The sequence below is a fragment of the Hibiscus syriacus genome, unplaced genomic scaffold, assembly GCF_006381635.1.
Source record: "Hibiscus syriacus cultivar Baekdansim isolate YM2019G1 unplaced genomic scaffold, ASM638163v2 tig00110328_pilon, whole genome shotgun sequence".
Classification (NCBI taxonomy): Eukaryota; Viridiplantae; Streptophyta; class Magnoliopsida; order Malvales; family Malvaceae; genus Hibiscus; species Hibiscus syriacus.
Genome location: NW_024062685.1, coordinates 1528437 through 1552533, shown reverse-complemented (window position 1 = coordinate 1552533; position 24097 = coordinate 1528437). Strand labels below are relative to the sequence as shown.

General features: G+C 32.7%; 1 protein-coding gene across 1 annotated transcript; it reads right to left on the bottom strand.

Moving 5' to 3' along the window:
- Positions 1-5478: 5478 nt before the first annotated feature.
- LOC120118452 (NAC domain-containing protein 78-like) lies at positions 5479-9061 on the bottom strand. The gene is made up of 6 exons (XM_039138478.1): positions 8774-9061; positions 7988-8262; positions 7729-7905; positions 6451-7059; positions 6248-6362; positions 5479-6143 (listed from the first exon to the last, which is right to left on the bottom strand). Exons 1-6 carry the CDS (start codon positions 8934-8936, stop codon positions 5725-5727), a joined length of 1758 nt encoding a protein of 585 aa, XP_038994409.1. The 5' UTR covers positions 8937-9061; the 3' UTR covers positions 5479-5724.
- Between the last annotated feature and the right edge of the window lie 15036 nt (positions 9062-24097).

Genomic DNA, 24097 nt, shown 5'->3' with positions numbered 1-24097 from the left:
CGACATTTTGGTGGTCAAAACCTTAGAAAATAGGAGGCCAACATGAACCAACACATCAACTTGGACATTTGTCAAAGAGCTACAACTTTGAAAGCATTAAAGAGCTATTGATTCTTTTGATTTTTTGTGAACTCATGTTTATGATTTGATTCGATTGCGAGCCTGAATTAAAGGGCAATGTTTTACAGAATTCTTATATTTTCATATCCTTTATTTTCCCTCCTAAAATAAGAGAAAAGGGAAAAACATTTTCAAACAGGACAATCTCAAATGTGAAAGGTTGCAACCCAAGAAGAAAATGGGGCATGATCAATTCCAAGGACCTGATCGGCAGACAAAGCACGAGACTCCATCCAAGAGATAAAATAAAACTAATTCATATTGCATGCATCTTAGACATACTTAAGAGCATCACATTTATCATTTTACACATGCATAATTTTTGTATCTTTTAGAGTCAAGTTTCGACTTCATAACGAAAGATACTCGATTCAAAAGCTTTTTTAGAGATTGATGGTGGTTGCTTAACTCAGCAGCGAGGAGCTACACCTCAACCAATTTGAACTGTTGAGAGACCGAAAGATCTTAGAATCAAATTCAGACAGGTTCGAGAACCAATTCAGAACGGATCCAGTTCAGCTTAACTCAACAACGAGCGGCCAGTTTTCAGTTAACATTTTCAAGCCAGATTTCAAATCCACGACGGATGATATCCGGCTGACAGCATTTATCACTGGGCTTTCCCGTGAAGGGGAGTCATCTAAAGATTTACGATCAGCTTAGGCCAGTGAAAGGGGGTTATCCTTCATTTAGAGGAGGTTTACAACACAGTTTAAGTCGAGAAAAGTTGTCTGTCAGAAAACAACTTTCCAATTTCATTCGGAGCCAATTTCAACTTCACAGCGAAGGATATTGGACTCAAAACAATGCAACTTACGCAAGATTGGATTTTAAGTTCATAACGAAGGATATCCAATTCAAAGCTCAACTTCACAACGAAGGAGCCATCCACGATTTCAACTTCACGACGAAGGATATCGTGCCCAAGTAGATTGACTTAGTTTCATAACAAATGAGTCATCTATAATAATTGGGGTTATCTCCCATCCAATTACAGCATAGCTCAAGGTGAGAAGGGCTATCTGTCAACCAAGACCTTCGAGTTCGATTACATTCAGCTCAAAGACATATCAAATTTACAATATAACTCAATGCGAGAAGTGTTATATGTCAGTAAAGACCCTCGAGTTTGATTACATTCAACTCAAAGGCATATCAAATTTACAACATAGCTCAAGGCGAGAAGGGCTATCTGTCAACAAAGACCTTTGAGTTCGATTACATTCAGCTCAAAGACATATCAAATTTACAGCATAACTCAAGGCGAGAAGGGCTATCTGTTCACAAAGACCTTCGAGTTCGATTTACATTCAGCTCAATGACATATCAAATTTACAACATAACTCAAGTCGAGAAGGATTATCTGTCAATACCTTTGAATTCGATTCCACTCAGCTCAAGGGCATATCAAATTTACAGCATAGCTTAAGTCGAGAAAAGCTATCTATCAACAAAAACTATCAAGTTCAATTCCATTCAGCTCAATGGCGGACCAACCACATGGTGGAACTATTTTCCAGTTGAATTTTCAAACCAAGGTCTTTAAATTAAGAAGAATACCAAGTTCGACCAAGATTGGCAGCAAAGAGCCACTTTCCGATTCATCTACGATTTCGACTTCACAACGAAGGGTATCGTACCCAAAAGATTAACCCAAATTCACGACGGAGGAGTCATCTGTAACACATCAACACTGAAGTCTTCAGGTGAAGTTTCAGCTTCATGACGAAGTGTCTTGGGCTAGAAGACGTTCCAGAAGCTACTTACCAAAACTTTGAGTTCAGTTTCAACTTCATGACGAAGGATATCGCGCTCAGAATTTTTCAGTTCAACTCAACCTCACGACGATGGAGCCATTTCGTGATTCAATCCAAATTGACAAACCACTCTTGATATCGGATTTCAACTCTACGACAGAGGACATTCGATATGGACGAAATTTGTGTCTTTTAATCTTTGTCCTATTTTTGTTACACGATAATAAGCAAAGAGGGACAGTTGTAGACACACTATTTCATCCCATGTGTCACACCTTTATAATATATATTATATTAAACATATATTTTATATATTATATTATTTATTTTGTTTTATTACACATTACAGGCCCAAAACCATTACAGCTGGTGACTTAGACCCAGGTCTTCAAGTAACCCGAACCGGCCCAGGATTGTGATCTGAACCACTAGATTAGAGTTTCCAACCCTAACCTCTTCTCTCAAGCACATCATCCCCCACTGATGACTCCTCATGCATCCAACAACCCATGCACCGGGATTTTCGGCATCACCAACAAACATGCAACAAGGATACCATTTTTGTTTAATTAGGACTCTAATCAAACTCTGAAAATAGGATTTGTAAGACTATAAATATGCATGCTTGTAAACTGAAAAACACAAGATTACGGTAGAAATCACACGAAAAATCATAGAAGCAAAACCGAAGTATTTGTAAACTTTCGAAGTGAAAATAAAGGTAAAGATCATACCTTTTTTTTTAGTTCTTGGCTTGTATGTGGTTGCTGCATTTTATTTTCTCTTTGTTTTAACTCCAAAAGAACAAAAGAAGGTTCTCCCAAGGAAAAAAGTGGTTTTCGAAACTCTCATTCTCAGATCTAGCCTCCCATGAGGCCATTTTGCGAAAATAAAGTGGATATTCAAACTGTGGGTGGAGAGAGCTTTTTAAAAATGTAATTGTTTTGGTTGGTCGTCGCCGATGAACGGCGGCCAGCGAGGTGGCGACCCTTCGATTTCTGGGTTTTCACGGTGGTGTTCTTTATTTGATGAAGAACACCCTATAGAAAATAAGGGGCCTCGGTTTGAACTGTTTTAAGATGGGGAAGAAAATGAAAATTATTTTTGGTTTTTGACTTTTATAGTCGACTCGTGGCCAACCCGTGACCTGATTCACCCAACTAGAGGATCTTAATTTTTTAGCACAAAGGGGGTAATTATATTTTAGCCCCTCATATTTTTTAAAGTTTTCGTTTTGCCCCCTAAAATTCAATTTCATCACGAATTCTTTTTAAATTGGCCCCCAATTATGATTTTTATTTCAAATTAGCTCTTTTATTATTATACATATATATATATATATATATATATTATTTTCATGTTTTTATTTTTATTATTTTCATTTTCATTTTTTTACTATTTTACTATTTTTTTATTTTTTATTTTTTTTTTCTTTTTATTATTATTATTATATTATATTATTATTATTATTATTATTAGTGTTTTATGTATATATATTTTATTTTATTTAGTTATTTTTTATTTGTTTTACTAATATTTTAATATATATATATATATTATCATTATTTTTTCCTTTTTTTTAAATATCATTATATATATATATATATATATATATATTTAATTTTTTATTCTTTTTTTACTATTTATTTATTTATTTAATATATATATATATATATATATATATATTACCTAACATTTATCATGATTGCCTCGTAGGACCCTCCCCTTCTTTTCTTCCTACCTTCTCTCTCTCACCGAATTGTTCTCTATTTTTTAGTGAAGTGATATAGTAGGATTAGGTGTGTTTCTTTCTTTCTTTTTTTTTATTTTTCCTCTCCTATTTATTATTATTATTTTTTTGTACCTAATAGTATATATATATATATATATATATTTCATTATTATTATTATTAATTGTTTATTGTTTTTTTCTCTTCTTTTTATTTCTTTTATTTTCTTTATTTCATTTTATTTGTTTCCATAATTTAGTTAATTTATTTAATTTTTATTTTTTTATATTTTGTATTTATTTTCTTTTTATTTCGTGACATTTTTATAGTTATTATCCTTTTGATTCTGCATTTTACTTTAGTTAACATTTTTTCTGACTTTTTTTAAGGGTATGCTTTTAAATCCATCAAATGTGAGTAATTCAGATCGAACTTTTATCTTTCAATTTAAATTACAATTTTCTTAATTAAAGACAACTGGAAATTAATTAGTACCAAAAGGGTAATTCAAGTGTGCTAACCCTTCCTTGATTGTAACCGACTCCTGAATCAGACATATCTTTAGTAAGATGCAGATCAGGTAAGAAATAGTGACTAAATTGATTCAATGTGTAAATATTAATGATCAAATATATAATTGAATTAAAGTCCCGAACGATTCCTCCTATACCACCAGCAAACCAGTCCCGTTTCATTGCGCCGTCTACATTAATCTTAACAAAGCCGGGGGAGACCAGACAGATGGACTGACAGTCGGTTGTCTTCTAGCTGAAGACAAATCAGCCAAAGACAGATCACAAACGAGGCTGTCAAAGTAGATTGAGGATGAAGGATACTTTAAACCAAGACACGAGTCTGAATTTCGTTAGGAAAAATAGCTGTGAGGAATCGACCGAGCCATTGTTGGAACCAACGTCGTTTCTGAACTTCCATATCGACCATAAACCGCAAATGAGATGAAAAACCATATTGAGTCCTCTGAGGATGGAGCAGCACCAATGAACCATTGGATTAAGAAAGAAGAAACATCACCAGGAAAAACCGAGGAAATGCTCCATAATCGAATGAACCTGTTCCACAGTTCCCACGCAACCTTGCAGCCAATGAAGAGGTGAGACTGTTTCAACATCAGACCCAAAAACCGGACAAGTAGGGTCCGTAACATATTGAACACCACGTCTTGCCAACAAGGACTTAATAGCAATTTTCGAGTGCAATACTTGCCAAACAAAGACTTCCACCCTTGGAGGTGCTAGACCCAACCACAAAACATTATCCAGCAGAGAGGTTCCGCCTTCAGTTTAGACCATAGAGAGCATAAAGACTTTATTGAAAATAGTCCTCCACTCCCTCTCCACAAGAGCCCGTTTAGAGACGATTAATTAGTTGGATAAAAACTTATAATTCAATTAATTAGTTTTTTTAAAGACAATTAATTTAATTGGATAAAAAATTAAGTATCGAATAATATTTATTTTATAAAAAGTATAATTCAAAATTATACGAATATTACCATCCAAAATCCAAATGTGCATGTAGCTTAAATAATAATTTATTTTTGTCAATCTAGGGTACTTACAAGTGAGATAATATAAAGTTGAGTCTTTAGAATAAATTATATTTCACGTATATATTAAATTATAGTCAATGTAAGATTTAAAAATAAAAATGAGTTCAATATATTTCACAATTATTTTCAAATAATAATATATAAATTATATTAAAAATAAAATTTTATTAAAATTATTTAGAGAACCTAAACAAATCTAAAACACGAACAGATCATCATTACCCAAATGCTTATGAGCATCTTACACAGATAAGATGAAAAAAGTGTTTAGAGAATGAAGCAACCAAGCAATTGTTTCAAGATAGATTACAAACCCAGATTATTATTTCTCTTATAGTATCATGTACCTTACAACTTTATATGGTGAACAGTTCTTTTAAGGACTGTAACGAGATAATATGTGTATGAGTTATGGTTTCAGATTCGGCGATCATCACAAAAAAAGAAAATAAATGATGAGACATCACCCGGTTTACCATCCAAGTCAGCCTACAGTGGTAACTAATATATAACCCGACATTTGTAATCAATCGACGTGTTTAATGAATTATAGTCCATACCTTGAGCAAAGGCAGCTCCACATCTTTAGACTCGCAGAAATTATTAGGACCCAAAATAGCATCAAGAAGAACCAACCTCTTGAAACAAAGGGCCCCGTCTTGCCAGAAAGTAGGCCAGCCATTGGCAGAAAACTGGAAGAGTTAATATCACCTTGCAGCAAGTTAAAAGAAAGAACAATGTTGACACTCCCGTTTTTGTTATACGACCAGTCTAATCGGTTGCCAGAAGAAGACATGTTTGTTATTCTTATCATGCCAGCCATAACATGATCAGAACTCGAAGCATGTGAGGCAGAATTTAGCTTGAGCGTAGCATCCTTTGAAGGGAGTTCAGAGGCAAATGCAGAAGCAGCTGGAAAGCCACCCAACATGTGACTAGCCTGTTTAATAAATGGATACTTGGTACCTGTACCACAAATAATGCACCAAAAGTGAGCTCAATTGAATACAAATGTTAGAATGTCACTTTAAACAATGGCATTAAGAGTTAGGCAGTTCCAAACATCTTACCAAGTTCAACTTTTGTGGCCTCTGTTTCTTGATTTGAAGAGGACGCTTCACTATTGCCATGTTCTTCAATCTGTTCGCTTGCATTAAGCTCTTGTTCAGTTCCTTCATTTGTATGCTGTTATCAAGAAGTACTTTAATTAGGAACTGCACAAATTCTCTGTATGTACTATGGCAAATAAAAAGGACATGAAATAACTATATACCATTTGGGTAAGAGGTTCTTGGCCAGAAACAGGAGTATCACTTCCCACAATTTCATCATAATCAAAGGCCAACAACTGATCATTAGCATCATCGAATGAAAGATACTCCTGAATGTCAAAAAGTTCAGAATCTGATTCAATGGGGTTTGAAAAATCATTAGCTTCCAGGAAAAGTTCTTCATTGGCCGGAAGATAATCAGTAACATCCTGGTATGGGTCTTCAAACACACAGTCTGTGGAATTGAATTTTTCAATCGGTTCAAGCACAAATTCTTCCTTAACCGGTTTTACATTTGTAGCTGTCGCCCTTGGCTCAGGTAAATCCGAGACCACAACCTCATGATGTGGCTTTGAATCATCTTCAGTGGCATGCATGCAAGTAGGCTTCTGATAATCTTCTTTGAACTCCATTGAATGTTCAGCACAGTTGCTTGATTCCCCATAATAGAATGTGGAAGGGTAGAATGCATAATCAGACATATTGTCTGAGGGCTTTAGATTGTCTTCACTTAACTCCCTTGAATGTTCCACATGGTTGCTTGATTCCCCATGGTGGCTGTTCGGTGGCTGGATAATGTTGTTTTCAGATGGATTGCCAATGTCAAGATTCTGTCAAGAAGCAAAAATTCATAACTATGACCAGTCGTCTAGCAGTGACACTGACTCATTCATAGCACGAGTGTCTGACCAAGGATTACTACAATTTATAACTACATTAACTGAAGCTGTAGTTTCTCAAAGATTTCATAAGCATGCCAAGCCTTAAGGACAACTCTGGTTTGAGGGATTTACCCACAGCCATAATAGAACTTCAATAGAAAACATCATGAAATGCCAAATTGATCACAAATAAAACCTAGAAAAAGTAAAAGCCTCAATACACTCAACCCAGCTCTAAACTCGCATACACATGCACCTCACTCTGGCATTATTACTTTTCATGAAAATCAGATTTATCTCGTTCACCAAAGATTTAGGGGGAAAATGGAATATAAAAAAAGCAATTATTAAGTTATGCCAAGAGAACGAGTGGGGTCAACATGTTTTTCTTCTCAACAGGAAACAACATGCACGGACAGTTAAAGTGCTTGCCTGGAAACATTTACTAGCTTATTTTATATCGTTTTGTATCCTATAAACTTTCATTAGTTATTATCATTTTCAATTAAATTGCAAGGCATCATGCAAAAAAGCTCATTCAAACTTCCAAACATAACAACATAAAATATAGCAAAGGTCAAGTTTCTGAGCACAAAACAAGTCATAAACACTACACACCTCAACAAAAGATTCTTCATTGGCATCCTCTTCGTAGACTGCTACATCATGTTGACCAGGCACAATAATTGCCTCATCATCGTCCCATTCTTCTTCGATAAAGGGTGCTCCATACTGCTCCCCGTTCTTTGGCCCAGACCCACTCTTCTGAAACACCCTACACAAAACAAAAGCATCCTTCCAGCCCCAACAACCCAACATTAATTCCCAAACAAAAATCAAATCACAAAAACACTACAGCAAAGATTAAAATCTTTACCTGTTGAATATCTTTCTCCAATGCCTCATCAGTAAGGCGGTACTCGTGCATTACCCAGTTAGTACGTTCACCGCGTGGAGCACGGCCTTTATGGTAAACAAGGGTTTTCTTCATGCCAACCACTCTTTCCCTAAAGCGAATTGCACGGTCCTTTCCAGTTGTCTTCCAGTAGCCTCTCTCAGTTGCCCTATTGGTCCTCGACCCATTTCCATATTTCTTGTCCAGTGCACTGAAGAAGTACCACTCCAGGTCCCTGCTCTTCAGCTTTGACTTATCTATTAAGAAAAAAATCTTGATTTTCAATTTAATAAACTCAACCAAAATTCTAGTTTTATTATATAAAGTACAAACTTAAATTTAAACTAGATAGAGGCGGATTTAAAAAAAAATAAAGATTGCAGGGGGGAACCCTAAAAAGGCGTAAAGTGTGTATCGTCAAAAGCTTTAAAACAGAAATGGAAAATATAACCCAAAATTAGGAAGTTAAACCTATTATTAAGCAATTAACAGCATCCCAAATTAAAATAACCTAAAATAAAAACCCCTAAAAGAGGCCTATAGTTCTACCCGAGTATCTTCAACAATCAAACCTCAAACACAAAATTGAATTTCCCCAATAACCCATGAACCAAAATATAATTAACCAACAACGGAACCCTATTTTCAAAACTTAATATTTGGACCAAGATTAAAAGAAATTATCCCGAAATTCAAGAACCAAATAAACAATTGACCAAGCCAAACAAAAAGAGAATCGAACTGAAAGAAGAAAATTAAATAAATTACCAGGGAGATCCCAAGGCTCGGATCTGTAAATATCGATAATAGAGATCAAATCGAAAGAAGGCTTATTCAAGATTTTTCGTTTTAGATAGTAACGAACGAGTTCCTCGTCGGTCGGGTGGAACCGGAACCCGGGTGCTAGAGAGGTTGCTGAGTCACGACCCATCTAATCAGAATGTCTAGAATAAAAGGAAAGTTCAACGTTTTCAAAGAAATCAGATTTTTTGGGTTTCGGACGGAAGCTCAACCAAAATTCGGATCTTTCAAAGAAAAGACTATGGAAATATGATAAAGATGTAGTGTGGTAATTGTTTATTTTATTTTCAAAATGATAATCAGGATTAAATATTAAAAGAGATTAAATTATTTAATTTAAAAATATATAAATTTATTGTTAATAATCTTTAGAATAAGAGAATAAAAAGTTTTTAGTTGACATATTTTTCTTTTTAGAATTATAAGTTCAATATTCATTATAAAGTAAAAAAAAATCTCCTCCCCTTAGATAAATATTAAATACCAAAACTTAAGTATTTTTTTAAATAATAATAATTAATTTATATAATACTTAAATCTATAGGACCTAAATTATTGTTTAGCCAAAAAAAATGGAGAGTCAGTCTCCCCATTCATATTTTGATCAAATGGTTATTTATTTATTTATTTATCAATTTCATATAATTATAAGATCGTGTGTATTTATATTTTTTTAATCTATGATGTTTATAAGTGGGTAGTATTCATTCTGAAAACTCCCAATCAATTTCACAATGAACGCTTGAATACATTATAGTCTCTGGTGCTCAAACCTGAAACCTCTAAAAATAATAATAATTCTTTTAACCGCAAAGGTAACTTAGTTTCGTGTTGTTTATAATATTTTTTTAATAGTTGATAACATAAACTACACACATCTTACATACATAACTACTTAAATTTATAACATAAAAATATAACATTTCATTCGATCACTAAAATCACTCGATGAAGTGTATATTCATTCTTATTGTGAGATTAGAAGTTTGATCTTTATCTATGAAAATAAAATACATTTTAACATCAATTGTTTATGTCTTATTAATAGTATCAGTGTTGAAGGGATTGGTCATCAATAGTGATGGTAAATATTCAAATTTCATAAAAAATGATATTTTATTATAAATTTTGATAAGGATTATATATTAATTATAACAATAGAAAATTTTATATGTGAAATATATTTTTAATTAAATTTAAAGATTAAAAAAATAAGTAATAACGTATTTAACATTATTTCATTATTATTTGTATAATTATTTGAATAAAGCACTCAAAAGATCTTTAATTATAAGGAGTTATTTTATTAAACTCCTCACTATAAAATTATAAAATGGTCCATTAACTATAAGAACTATTTTCTTGAGTTCTCCAACAATTAAAAGTCACAAAATATATACTCGACTATTTATATTTTTAAAACTCGTATTTTTCGTTAAAAAATTAACTACGGGTTTAAATGTGTTAATTAGGTATGATAAAATAATATTTTTAATGATGTCTATTGGCATTGCTGTTGTTTGAAAGCGTTGACTCAATGATATAATATAAACAGAGAGTCTATTTATAAAGTATAGCTCAAATGATTCTGAAATTAGATTTTATCATATGTTATCTCTAGCTCAGACAGTAACTAATTTTTTTTAAAGATCAATGATGAGATTGAAATATATAAATAATCAGATGAATATTTTATAACTTTTAATAGTCGAATAACTCAACAAAACAACACCCTAAATTTAATAGATCATTTTAATAATTTTAACCGTTGAAAGATTCAAAGAAAAATATTTTACCTCTACTTTTTATACTAATTGATAAAATTTTCGTGGAAACTGGGTGTTGACAGTTGAATAACAGTGTGACACGTGTATTTGAACGGTTTGGTTTACGGATATTGACGTAATCAATCCGTCACTTTTTGAGATGGTTAAGAAATAGTATGTGAAATGGTTATGTTACCCTTCTACATGGGTAAAGTATTTGGGTCTCTCTTCTCTTTCATATATTTATTTCATTTTACGTGAGTTCCAATAACTTTAAATTTGCAAATAAACTTTTATGTTGCGTTGGATTACATTAGGGGATTGTTTTAGAAAAAGTAGACTAATATACTGTTAATATATGGTGTTATAGAATATATTAAAAGATATTTGATAAATTCGGTTTAGTGTTACCGAAAATATCGAGTAATAATAATGTAATAGGTGGAAATCATGAAGAAATATTAAAAAATTTGGCAACCGATAAACTTAGCTCGTCGGTTTGTGTCGATACTTTATAAAAATATATTGATCCATCATAATATAACAAATAAAAAATGACAAAATCGGTCTATAAATGACAAAACAGTTAAAGCGCTACCGGATATATTGAAAGTGTCGATACTTTATAAAAACGTATCGATCCATAACAATATAACAGGTAAAAAAATGACAAAACCGGTCTATAAATGACAAAACAGGTAAAGCGCTACCGGATATATTGAAAGTGTCGATACTTTATAAAAATGTATTGATCCATAACAATATAACAGGTAAAAAAAATGACAAAACCGGTCTATAAATGACAAAACAGGTAAAACGCTACCGGATATGTTGATAGTGTCGATACTTTATTATAAGTATAGACACTTTTAGAATTTAAAAAAGAAGAAATTATAGCGCTAATAAAGTGTCGATACTTTATAAAAATGTATCGATCCATAACAATATAACAGGTAAAAATATGACAAAATCGGTCTCGAAATGACAAAACCGATAAAGAGCTACCGAATATGTTGAAAGTGTCAATACTTTATTATAAGTATCGACACTTTTGGAATTTAAAAAAGAAAAAGTTATAGCGCCAATAAAGTGTCGATACTTTATAAAAATTTATTGATCCATAATAATATGACATGTAAAAATATGACAAAATCGGTCTCGAAATGACAAAACCGGTAGTAAAAAAGTGTGCTTGTGTGATCATTTTTATTTTAAATTTTTCATTTTTAATACAAAAAGTTGGATATTTTAAGCAAAATCAAGTAAGAAAAGAACAAAAACTTTGCAATAACAAAAGAATAACATTGGGAAACCCACCATGTTATCAGTTTCTCAAAGAACAAAAACCCAGAAACAGGTAAATTTACAATGTAACCGATAAAAATATACTGGTTAATTAGCAAATAGGTTTACATTATGTATCGACACTCTTTAAATATGTGTCGAATACTTTTTCCCCAAAATGAAAGCACAACGAGGTGCACGCATAAAGTGTCGATACATTTAAAATTGTATCAATCCCAATAACATCAAAACCGATAATTATAATGTAATAGGTAAATTTGCAATGTTACCGGTTTAAATATACATGTTTAGTTAGAAAATAGGTCAATATAAGCGCTACCTATTACATTATATAAGCGTTACCTAATATATTATTGTACTTGATAATATTTCCGGTTAAATGATATAACATAACCGGTCTAATGATATAACATAACCGGTCTAAATTTTAAACAGTCACTTGTTTAATAAGTCACGCCAAAAATAATAATTATTTAAAATAATTTATATGAATAATTGAATGTTATCAAATAAAATTATTTTTCTTACTAAATTAAAAATAAATGATTCCTCCAAATATATATGTAAAGTTGACTAGACATTCCTTTATTTGTTTTCCTGCGAGACGACGGAATGATAAATTAAAGGCTGGCTAGCTGGCCGGCCCTTGTTCCTATATGTAATGGAGGTAAGGGGGAGATAAGATAGTAGGCTCTCCCTAACACCAGATTGAGAACAGCTTCCGTAGAAGACCTCCGAATTATGAAATACCCTCATTAGAATTCGATCTTTTATATGTCTTCACGTTTATCATCATCTTTTATATGTTGACTATATATCAATTTAATTTAAAAATTTTCGTTGTATAAAATATAAAAACATTATTGGTCACTACAGAGTACAAAGCCATCGATATTAACATAGAAAATTTTATTTTTTTATATAGATTCACGAAATATAAAAAGTATTTAAGAATTTATAAAAAAAATAACGAGGAATTGAATTTGTATCAATTTCTAATAAATTAGAAAGAAAGAAAAAAACTCAAAAGAGTTAATTCATAATTGAAAGTTGAATGATTAAAATGTGTTCTTACTAATAATTGAGTAACCAATATATATATAAAATGTTAACATTCTTTTAAGATTTAACAACACAATGACCTAATTATTACCATTGATTAATCGAATGACTATTGTGTCTTTTTTCCAAATCTGATGATCTAATTCTGAACTTACTGATAATAGAGTGATCTATGAAATAACTTACTCATAATGCAAAGTAATCATCAATTTTGGAAGGGTAAATTTCATAAATGGTCACTACTATTTAAGTAAGTTTTCGTTTTCCTACTGAAGTTTCAAAGTAACAAATTAATCACTAATAAAATCGGTAACTAACGTTATCGATTTGTAACAAATTAATCACTCGATGCTAACAACCGTTACCGGAGGTAACGAAATATTGATGTGGCACATTAAACCGGTGACCTAGCACTATTTTTCCACACATTTGACCTTTCGAAGTTTTTGACCATGTTTTAAGCTGCTTCTTCATTCTTCTTCTCTTCTCTCTACTTAAAAACCAGGGTAGCTAGTTTGAAGAAAAAAGTTTCGACCAAATTATGGCTGAAGCTCATTGAGTTCTCAATCATTGCCAAGCCTAGTTTGAGCGGATTAGAGTCGATGACGTCTAGGTGATCGATTGTTGCTAGGTGAAATTCAGATAGCTACTTGATCTGCACCAATTGCTTTAGCTACATCTCCAATAATTTGCATTAAGAATTTACACCAGTTTGTCAATGATCCATCGTACTCATTGATTTGATCATTGATCCCATCTTTTAAGAATTGATAGATTATATATCCATGTGCTCCATGAATCTCGATCCCATCAAAATCTGCAAGTTACAATCATAATATGCAAAACAATCATTGTGCCAATGGAACGTGAGGATTAATAGTTATTCTAAGTATCGGCTCAAATTGCATTCAAGGCTGCCTTGAGGTAGTGTTATATAACCTCTTCTATTTTCGAGATGTCTAGAGCTCGAGGTTTCGAATAAATGTCATAGCTCTCATCAGGCATAAGAATTCTCCTTCTACTCGAGATCGACTTGTTTGTCGGTGATATCGGTGCCGCCTCACCAAGTCGATACACTGAATGTGATGCACAACCAACGTGCCAGAGTTGACAGAAACTGATCATGCTTCCTTTTACATGAACAACATCGGCAATCTTCTTCCATGCTTCCACCAGTTCTTCCTTGTAGATTCCATTCCAGGAACATGTTGGAACCTGCTTCAACATTAGACAATGTTTCAAAGAAATTTAGGACATGTGGAAAAATTGACATGTTTGTCCATAATTCAAAGTGGGTGAGGTCCAAAACTGAGAGATAGAGAAGCCTTAATGGACCCTAAAAAGTACTAATAATTGTTGGAGTAATTCGAGTCATAAGTTATGAAATTAGCCCCAGGTTGGGGTCCCTTGAGATGAGTTTCCGCCATTATTACTTGATCAGATGATAAAAGAACTTAGTAAGGAAAATCCAGAGTCGTTTTTGTATGAAGAAATTGTGTTAGAGAATATAAGCATGTGGCAAAATATTGGACGGCATGGGAGTGGAGCTGGCTTGGGTAAGTATTTATCGTTGAAAATTCTACCCTGTGTTGAGTGGTGTGTAGGGCTTTGATTGGGCAGCAATAATAGAGATGCAGATCGACGGGTAGCTCCCCTGGTTTTTAATTAGAGAGAAGAGAGAAGAAGAAAAAGAATGAAGAAAAGCTTAAATGTCGGTAAAAAAACTTTGGAAAGTCAAATGTGTGAAAACTTAGTGTATGTAACATGTCACTTTAATATTTTGTTAATTCTAATAACGTTGAGTTGAGTGACTAATTTATTATAAATCGATAACGTTAGTAATCAATTTATTACTTTTAAAATTTTAATAAAAAATTAAAAACTTATTCAAATATTAGTGATAATTTTTGTAATTTATTTATTTTGGAAATAGGGCTACAAGTTGACAATGATAACAGATGTTCCGTTTGTGGACATAGACACTGAAATCGTTATATAAAATGACATATCTTGAACAATTTGTTTGTAAGATTAAAAAAATTAAAATGGTTATAAGATAATATATGTTTTAAAAGTTCTCATAATTTGATGATAAAAGTTCATCACTCTACAAATTTTAATGCTCTAATCTGGAACCTCTAAAAAGAACAACCATTCTTTTAACTACTGAGGTAGTTTAATTCATACATTTTTCTAGAAGATGTTAAGTATATTTTTGTGGTAAAATGAGGGAATATTTTATTTTAAAAATAAAATTAGAGAAACATGATGTTTTGAAATAATTACATGGAAATTAGGTAAAATTTATAATAATTGTTAAAGTTATTTTTAGTGTAATGATTTAAGGGGTTTTCTTTGAAATTGAGAATGCGTTTGATTCATAGAAAATATCATTATTAGTGGGAATGCTTTTTTACTAAAATCGTATTCCCACGTTTGGTTTAAGAGCATTCATTCTCGAGACCAATGAAGTATTCCTAACGGTGACAAATTTTGAATATTTTTCCGATGATATTTTTCTCTTCTTTTTCTTAAGTATTAGATAATTTCATCCTTTTAAGACAATAATATTCCTCAAGTAATATAGTTATTTTAAAATGATATTTATTTTTGTATATAATTACATGATTATAGATTTATTTTATTTTTTAATAGTTTCAGATTTTTCAATACTTATTATAAAATAATATGATCGCATTTTTCTCCGATCTGATTCATTCTCTGTTCGTGATTTTTCTCCGATTGACTCCCTGGTGTTTCGCTGAATCCAGTTCCTTTTGTTGGGGATGGATTGGAGAAAGCTCTTTGAAGCCACCCATGAACATTCGTTGGAGTTTGTTCTGTGACAGTTCGGCTGCCAGTAGAAGCCCTAAATGAGGGAATCTCCACATGGAAACACTCGTTGGTAGCCCAATTCTTTGGGTGTTCGCCTAATTTTGGAGTGCTGCAGCAGATTATTCAATCTTTATGGGGAAAGTGGGTGAAGTGGAGGTCAAGATTGTGGGGAGAAATCTTTTCATTTTTCAGTTTGTTTCTATGATAGCGTGCGATTGGGTGCTGAGGAATGGCCCATGGCATATCCACAATATTTTGATGTTGTTTAGATGATGGGAACCAAATCTGCAGCAGTTGGATTTCAATTTGGATCATGTTCCAGTGTGGGTTCAACTATCTAATGTGCCATTAGAGCCTTTCACGTAGAGAGGCTTAAGCTATATCGCGAGTGCACTGGAGACCCCGTTATACATGGATGACATCACGGTAGCTGGACAAAGGCTTTCCTTTGCCAAGGTATGTATTGAAATTGGGCTTGATTTTCATTGTCCCAAGTTCATTATTGTTACTTTGAGTAAGGATATGGTTGCTTCGATTAGAGTGCATGTTCCATGGATTTCTCATAGTTGATGTAAATGCAAGACGTTCTCTCATAGTGAGAAGGATTGTCCCAATAAGCCTGAAATGGTATGGCAATAAAAAAAAGGGTGAGGTTGTTACTGGTACCGAAATTAGTAATGTTACTCCTAAAGATGTAGGGGAAAGTTTGGTAGTTGAAGAGAGTGTCACTGTTGTTAAACATGGGGGTAGGGGGAATATGCTTTTACTTTCAAGGTTAATGATGTTGTGATCTCCATTGACAATTCTGTTGATGATGGCTTCTTAGTGAAGAGGTCTAGTTCGAAGTCTAAGGTGAAAGCTAAGAATATTGTTGTGGCTAAGAATCGATTTGCTCTTTTGGCAAATGTAGAATTAGAACCTGTTGGTCAGGAGCGTAAAGCTCGCGCTGTATCTCTTGGAGTTACTAATCTGTTAAATGAATTAAAGCATAAAAAGAAGGAAATGTTGAGAAAGTTAAGAAGTGTACTGAGGGTGTGGGTGGGGTACCAAATTATGCTCAATGATCGTCGGTTTTTGGAACATGATGGGTTTAAATGTAACATTCTCAATACCGATTGTAAAATTTCAGAATTTGGTGATTAAAATAAAATAGTTGAATAGTTCAAGAAGTTATGTGGAAATATTTCCTAAAAGTTGTTAGTAATTATTAAAGAAATAAAAGGGAAAAATGGTCATTTGCCATGAAAGATTTTTATTTCCCTTATAAGATAAGGGAAACACACGTGGAATCCATTTCTTTGAAGAAATGAGTTTCCACACAATTCTTTCATCTTCTTCTTCTTCCTTTCTTCTCCTCCAACGTGAAGCAACCCAAGCAAAGGTGAGTTTCTTAATTAGTTGATTATTTGTTGAATTAAAGGTTGGGTTATGATCCTTAGGTGATACTTAAGCTTAAGGAAAGTTTAAGTTGTCTTATAATCCAAAGATGAAGAAGTTATAAGAGATTAAAGGGAATGAGTTTCTAAATAAATTTTTGGAAAAGAGTTGATAAGTGGAATTAGAAACTAAAATTGACTTGTCATATGTATGAATAAGAAGTTATAAGTGTTAAATCAAAGTTTGGATTACATGGAAAATTTAGTAAGATTTTTGGTTTTAAGAATTTGGATGAGATATGAGAGATAACAAGATGTTGAAATGGTAGAAGTTAATTAAGATGGTTGTAGATGAGATTGGTGATATGACAGGAGATTTTATGATGAAATTTAATAAAAAATTGTGGAATTTTTAGGTGAAACCAATTTATTATTGATAGGTGCATCAATACACTATGAGTGGGTACCGATGCACTAAGACCAATTTTGAAGGTGCATCGATACACACCGACAGGCATCGATGCATGAAAATTTTGAAGCTATTTTGGGTACCGATGTACCCATAGTGCATCGGTACACTCCTAAAGGAAAAAGTGAATATGAGTCTATTAAATTCGTTTAAGTTATTATTGATAGGTGCATCAATACACTATGAGTGGGTACCGATGCACTAAGACCAATTTTGAAGGTGCATCGATACACACCGACAGGCATCGATGCATGAAAATTTTGAAGCTATTTTGGGTACTGATGTACCCATAGTGCATCGGTACACTCCTAAAGGAAAAAGTGAATATGGGTCTATTAAATTCGTTTAAGTTATTAGCATCAAATTATAAGGTGTAGATATCTGATAATTACATTAAAAATGTATGATTGTGTAGATATCGAGCACAAGCAAGTTCTGAAACAACTGCAAAGTTAGGATCAATCCAAAGAGTTAAATCATAGAAGTGGATTTAGATATATATATACAGTGTCAAGGTGAGTGCGCATTATTTAGTATATGATGTTCAATGAAAAATAAGACTTGCGATAAGTCTATTTCCAATAGTAAAATGCATGAATTCATAGAAGTATGTGTTTACTATGATTTATATGTGTGCATGAGTATATGTGTTAACAGGTTATTATATATGTTACATGATTTGTATAAGTATATGTTAGTGTGATAAGTCATATGAAACAATAAAAATAATCTATAAGATTATATAAGAATATGAAATATGTTATAGAAATTACATGATGACATGTTTGTTCCTTGGTGTAGTGATATATGTGTTATTTGATATGAATATGGTAAGTAAAAGGGATTAATGGTGATGATAAGAATAACAATAAAGATAATGAAATAACATGTATATGTGAATATATGCATATGTGAAGACATAAGAATGAGATATAAGCAATGTAACAAGAAGTGTGAAATGACATGCAAAGTTGATACAAGCTATGCAAAAGTGATCTACGTGACTATATGTATATTTGATCCAAGTTATGTAAACATATGAGAATAAAATATGAGATATGTGAATCTAATATATGAGAATACATGCCTATGTGATGAGCTATGTGATGTATATATGAACATATGTGAACAAGATATGGCGGACGTACATGAACAAATAAGAAATGATATAAGCTATATGAAACGATCTATATGATTACATGTAATATGTAATAAATTTTATATGATATGAGATATATGCTTACACATACATGTGGTATGTGATAGAGAATAAAGAACATGTGATTATAAGAGAAATGATATGAATACAAGAATGTTATACAATGATCTATGAGATCATATAAGAATGATACAAGTGATGTGAACTGTTATAAATGATTATGCCCATGTTATGTGATGTGAGAGCTAGTGGTATAATTGGCATGCCAAGAGTCGAGGGTTACCTATGTTCTTCGGAACATATGGACTGTTTACCTATGTTCTTGGGACATATGGACTGTTTACCTATGTTCTTCGGGACATATGAACTTTTTACCTATGTTATTCGGAACATATGGACTGGTCATTCGGGATATTTATACGAGCTGTGGTGACAACATAATTGTGCACAACTTTAATGTACTCACATACCTTAAGTTCTCAAAATTATACATGGGCTAATAAAGCAATAATATAAATATATATATTATATGTGATATGTGTATGTGTGATATGTTATGAAAAATGGATTACAAGGATTATAGGATGCTATATATGATTCTTTGTAAAATGATGTATGTGTTATATGATATACATAAATAAAAATTGAAAAATAACATATGTGCAGATGGATAATTGTTGCATGACAGAATATATGTTGCTATGTGTGTATTGTTTAAGTAAGAATGACTAAAGAAAAATATAAATGATAACGGAATGAGGTAAGGATGGAAATGATGAGTTATGTATGTGAATATATTTAATTATATGAAATATTTTATAGTTTTATTATATTTTTTATATGACTCACTAAGTCAATGACTTAGCGTGTGATTGTTTCACACGTAGGTTCCGAGAAGAGGAAGACTTATAAAAGTTATGCAAGACATGTCATTTTCTCCTTTCCAAAAATCAGATCAGAAAAGAAATGAATAGATGGTATTTTGCAATATTGATTGAGGTTAGCATGTAAATAAAGATTTGTATCCGATATGCTCTAATCGTTTTTTTTTTGTAAAATCATATGATTGAGTTTTGTAATGTTTTAAATGTATTTATGTAAATGGTGACTTATAGTGATGAGAGTTTAAATTTTTATGAAATTTATACATGTTTTCCCGAAATTACTATAGCAGTGCATCGATACACAAATTATATTCGATGTTTTTGTGCATCGATACACTGTAGCAGCACATCGGTACACTTTAACACTGTTCATTACTGTTCATGGTACTGTTCATACCTTATATTACTGCTCATAAATATGTTTTTGCCTTAAATTTTTAAAATGAAGAATAATTCAACAATATATTATCATATTTTTTTAATATAAGTCCAAATGTTCTATTATTTTGTAAGAACATTGTTTGATAAAAGTCAATGTGACATCTCGGACTCGTATCCGGGTCGGATACGGGTTGGGGGTGTTACATTAAATGCCCATGCTAAACAGAGGTATATTCTTGCTAGGATGAATAAACTTTATGTCGATATGATATGTTTAATAGAGACAAAAGTTCGGGAGGACAAGGCGCTGATTATTGTCTCTATTATTTTTTATGGTTGAATGTTTGTTGCAAATTACAATTACATTGGCAATGGTTGAATTTGGATGTTATGGAAACGGGAGCTAACCATCAGGAGGAAGGCTTTGTCGCGAAGAAGCTTGACAGGGTATTAGTTAGTCCTGCTTGGGTTGATATTTTGCCATCTTCTTTTGTTGAATTTCAGTTGTCTGATGTATTCGATCATTGTCCGGCTATCGTGTGGTTTGATAGGACTGTCCAAGTGAATAAACCGAAGACTTTTAAATTTTTAACTTTTGGTCCTTTCATCCAGAGTTCTTGAGCCTTGTTTGGGAGTCTTGGGATAAGCATGTTTTGGGGGATCCTATGCTAATCCTCTTCAGGAAGTTAAAGAGGTTAAAGGGACTTCTTAGGAAACTGAATAGGGAGTATTATAGTGACATTTCCGCCTGTGTTGTTGCACATAAAATCCTCATAGATAAGCAACAATGTCGTAATCTCTGGTAGAGGAAATGAGGAAAGCATTGCGGCATTGCGGAAAGAATTAGGTTACCTTCAGAAGTTTGAGTGTTTGTTTTACAGTCAGAAGGCTAAAGTTCGATGGATTCGAGAAGGAGATGCGGGGACTCGATTTTTCTACTCACCGGTTGCATGATAACTCTGGGCGTAAAATTGAAACTTTATGGACATGTCTTCAAGGCTGTGGGGTTCTTCACAAGCTTAATTGGTCGGAAGGATGCGAATGTTACTCGGTGTGATGTTAATTTTTTTGTGACATTACTCCTTGCCTAATGGAGCTACTGAGTCTTTAAGAGATTAAGGATGTGATTTTTCATCACGACGACGATAAGGCATCGGGGCCGGATGGGTACTCACCTTGTTTTTTCAAAAAACGTGGGGGATTATTGAGGCTGATTTTATCTTGGTTGTTCATTTTTTTTATTTAAATCATCATCTCTTCTCCATGCTTTCAATTCTATGATGATTGTTCTTGTTCTCAATTAATGCGAGCAATATGAAAGAGTTTCGACCAATTTCTTGTTGTAACATATGATATCACGTTATTACAAGACTCTTGGTTAATCGTTTAGCTTGCTTCTTCCCAGTTATGGTCGCGTCGAATCAGTCGACGTTTGTGAAGGGGAAGAATATCATCGATAACACCTTGCATGCCTATGAATTAGTGAAAGGGTATACTAGGAAATCCTTGTCTCTACGGTGTGCGGTTAAGGTTGACTTACAAAAGGCATTTGACAACCTTGATTTGGGGTTTATGATGGATGTTTTATAGGCCATGGGGCTTCCCGATAAGTTTTGTGGTTGGATTTGAATTTGGCTCACTTCCCCTTGGTTTTTAGTTGCTTTTAATTGATCTTTGGTGGGCTTCTTTGTAGGTGCAAGAGGGGTTAGGCAAGTGGATCCTCTTTCCCCGTATCTCTTTTTGTGCTGGCTTTGAACGTTCTTTTCGAAGCTTCTGGATTTTGCTGCAAAGAAAGGTATCTTTCAGTTTCACCTGAAATGCAAGGCCACTTTGACCCACTTATGTTTCGTGGACGATCTTCTTATCTTTTTGAAGGGTTATGTGGATTCGTTGATGAAAATTCAAAGTGTTTTAGATTGCTTTTATGCTTGGTCGGGTTTGAGACTCAACTTGTCCAAGTGTGAGGTTTATGTTTTAGGGGTCCCCAATAAGGTTCTTGATAACATTATAGGGAGTTTAGGGTTTAAGAAGGGGTATCTCCCATTTTGCTACCTTGGGGTCCTACTTGTTACTAGAAAACTCTCAGAAAAAGATTGTCAAAGCTTGATCGAGAGTGTAAAGACTAGATTGAAGCATTAGGCTAATAGGAGACTGAGTTTTGTTGAAGACCCCAATTACTTTGCCCAGTGTTGTTTAGCATTACTAACCTTTGGTGTAGACAACTTCTTCTCCCAATAGCTTTGGTGAACCAGGTTAATCATCTTTACATGGGCTTTTTTTTTGGAAAGGAAAGAATGAAGCTGGTGTGGGAGCCAGGGTTGAGTGGAATCATATTTGCACCCCTAAATCAGAAGGGGTCTGGGGTTTAAAGACCTTGCTTGTTGGAACAAATCTTGTTTTTTGTAGTTGCTAAGGGATCTACTTGCCCGTGGTTCTTTGTGGGTTGCTTGGGTTAAAACTTATGTTGTAAAGGGTGATAATGTATGAATGTCCAGCCTAGGGGGAGATTAGCCGGAGTTTAAGGAAAATCTTTTCCTTTGGGGGAGCCTACTACTGTTTTTAGTAGTTTGAGTAGTCATTTGGATGATCATGGGGTAGGGCGAATTTGGGTTGCGCTCAGAGACAAGGGGTCGAAAGTCTCATAGCATCGATTGGTTTGGTTCCCAATGTACTTTTTGAGACATGCTATCATCGTATGGATAGTGTTGTTTGATAGATTGCTTACTCGTGATAGACTTCTCCGTATGGGGATGCATGTGGATGGGGTGTGTATCATTCGTACTAATGTTGATAAGTCTCGCGATCATGTGTTTTTTTACTACTCTTTTTCGGGTTCTGTGTGGGAGAGTGCTTTGGCTATGTGCGGCATTCAACGTCGATCGTTGGGATGAGAGCACGAGGTGGTATGGATATGCTCTAACGTGCAAGGTAAATCTGGCTCGGCCACTCTGTTAAAGATTGTTTGGAATGCTTTCATTTAATTTGTGCAGGCTAATATTTATGGTGAACTTAGATATAGTTTGAATCCCTTGGTATGTACTGCTTGGGGTATTGAGGGATGATAGCCTTGTTTTTTGTTAGGTGCTTTTGATATTGTAATATTCTTTGCTTTAAATACAATATATACATTTTATCAAAAAAAGTAAAACAAAAATATCATATTTTTTTAGTTTTATTTTGATTATTTATTATGTATGAGTTTAATTCAAATTTTATTTTTGTTATGTGTTTTATTATGTTTATTTTTAAGTTTAATTTTCATAAAAGATTTCCTATATTGTATTTTTTTATGTTTTCTATTAATTTTGTCAAATATCAAAATTTCATATGATATTTTGTCATACAACTTTTACATGTAGCATGAATGAAATAAAATAGTATAACAATTAACATGTACTTATACCATGTACATCTCTCAATATCTTGATACTTCAAAAATAAACATATACTTACACCGTTGTAAGTATATACATCTCCTAATATTTTGATATCTAAAAGTAAACACAACTATATTTGTATAAATATATTTTTGTATTTTCAAAGAAATAAAAAAATTAAAAATAATAAAAAATATATTAAGTATTTGTGTATAAATTTTATTTAAAATATATATAAATTAAAAATAAAAAATTATTTTTTATTAACTTTCATGTAAATATTTTGACTTTAATATTGAGAAGTAAACTTATTAAAAAAGAAAATAAAAAACAATTTGGTAAAACATATATTTTTCAATATGATATTTCTCTAATCAAAGGTTGTAATTTTATATTCCTGTAGAACGAATCAAATGAGCTAATACAACATTCTCAACAATATGATAAGTAATGTAATATTCTGATAATTTTATTCTCAAAAGTAATCTTACATTCTGTAAACCAAACTATCCCCGAAAATAATTGTGTTGATGACTGTGTAATGCTTTTAGATATGACAAACATATTTGCGTGAGTTATGAAAAAGAAGTGATGCTAAACAAACTCCGATTTCAATATCAATATGTTCAATTTTGAGGATAGAGATGTTGGACATAAATGCTTAAGACAAAAACAAA

Excerpts from the sequence above, each read along its gene's own strand:
- LOC120118452 (XM_039138478.1), bottom strand. The coding sequence starts at position 8,936 with ATGGGTCGTGACTCAGCAACCTCTCTAGCACCCGGGTTCCGGTTCCAC. Across the intron at positions 8,263-8,773 it reads CGAGCCTTGGGATCTCCCTG|ATAAGTCAAAGCTGAAGAGC; the intron begins GTAATTTATTTA and ends TTTTCTTAATAG. Across the intron at positions 6,144-6,247 it reads GGCCACAAAAGTTGAACTTG|GTACCAAGTATCCATTTATT; the intron begins GTAAGATGTTTG and ends TTTGTGGTACAG.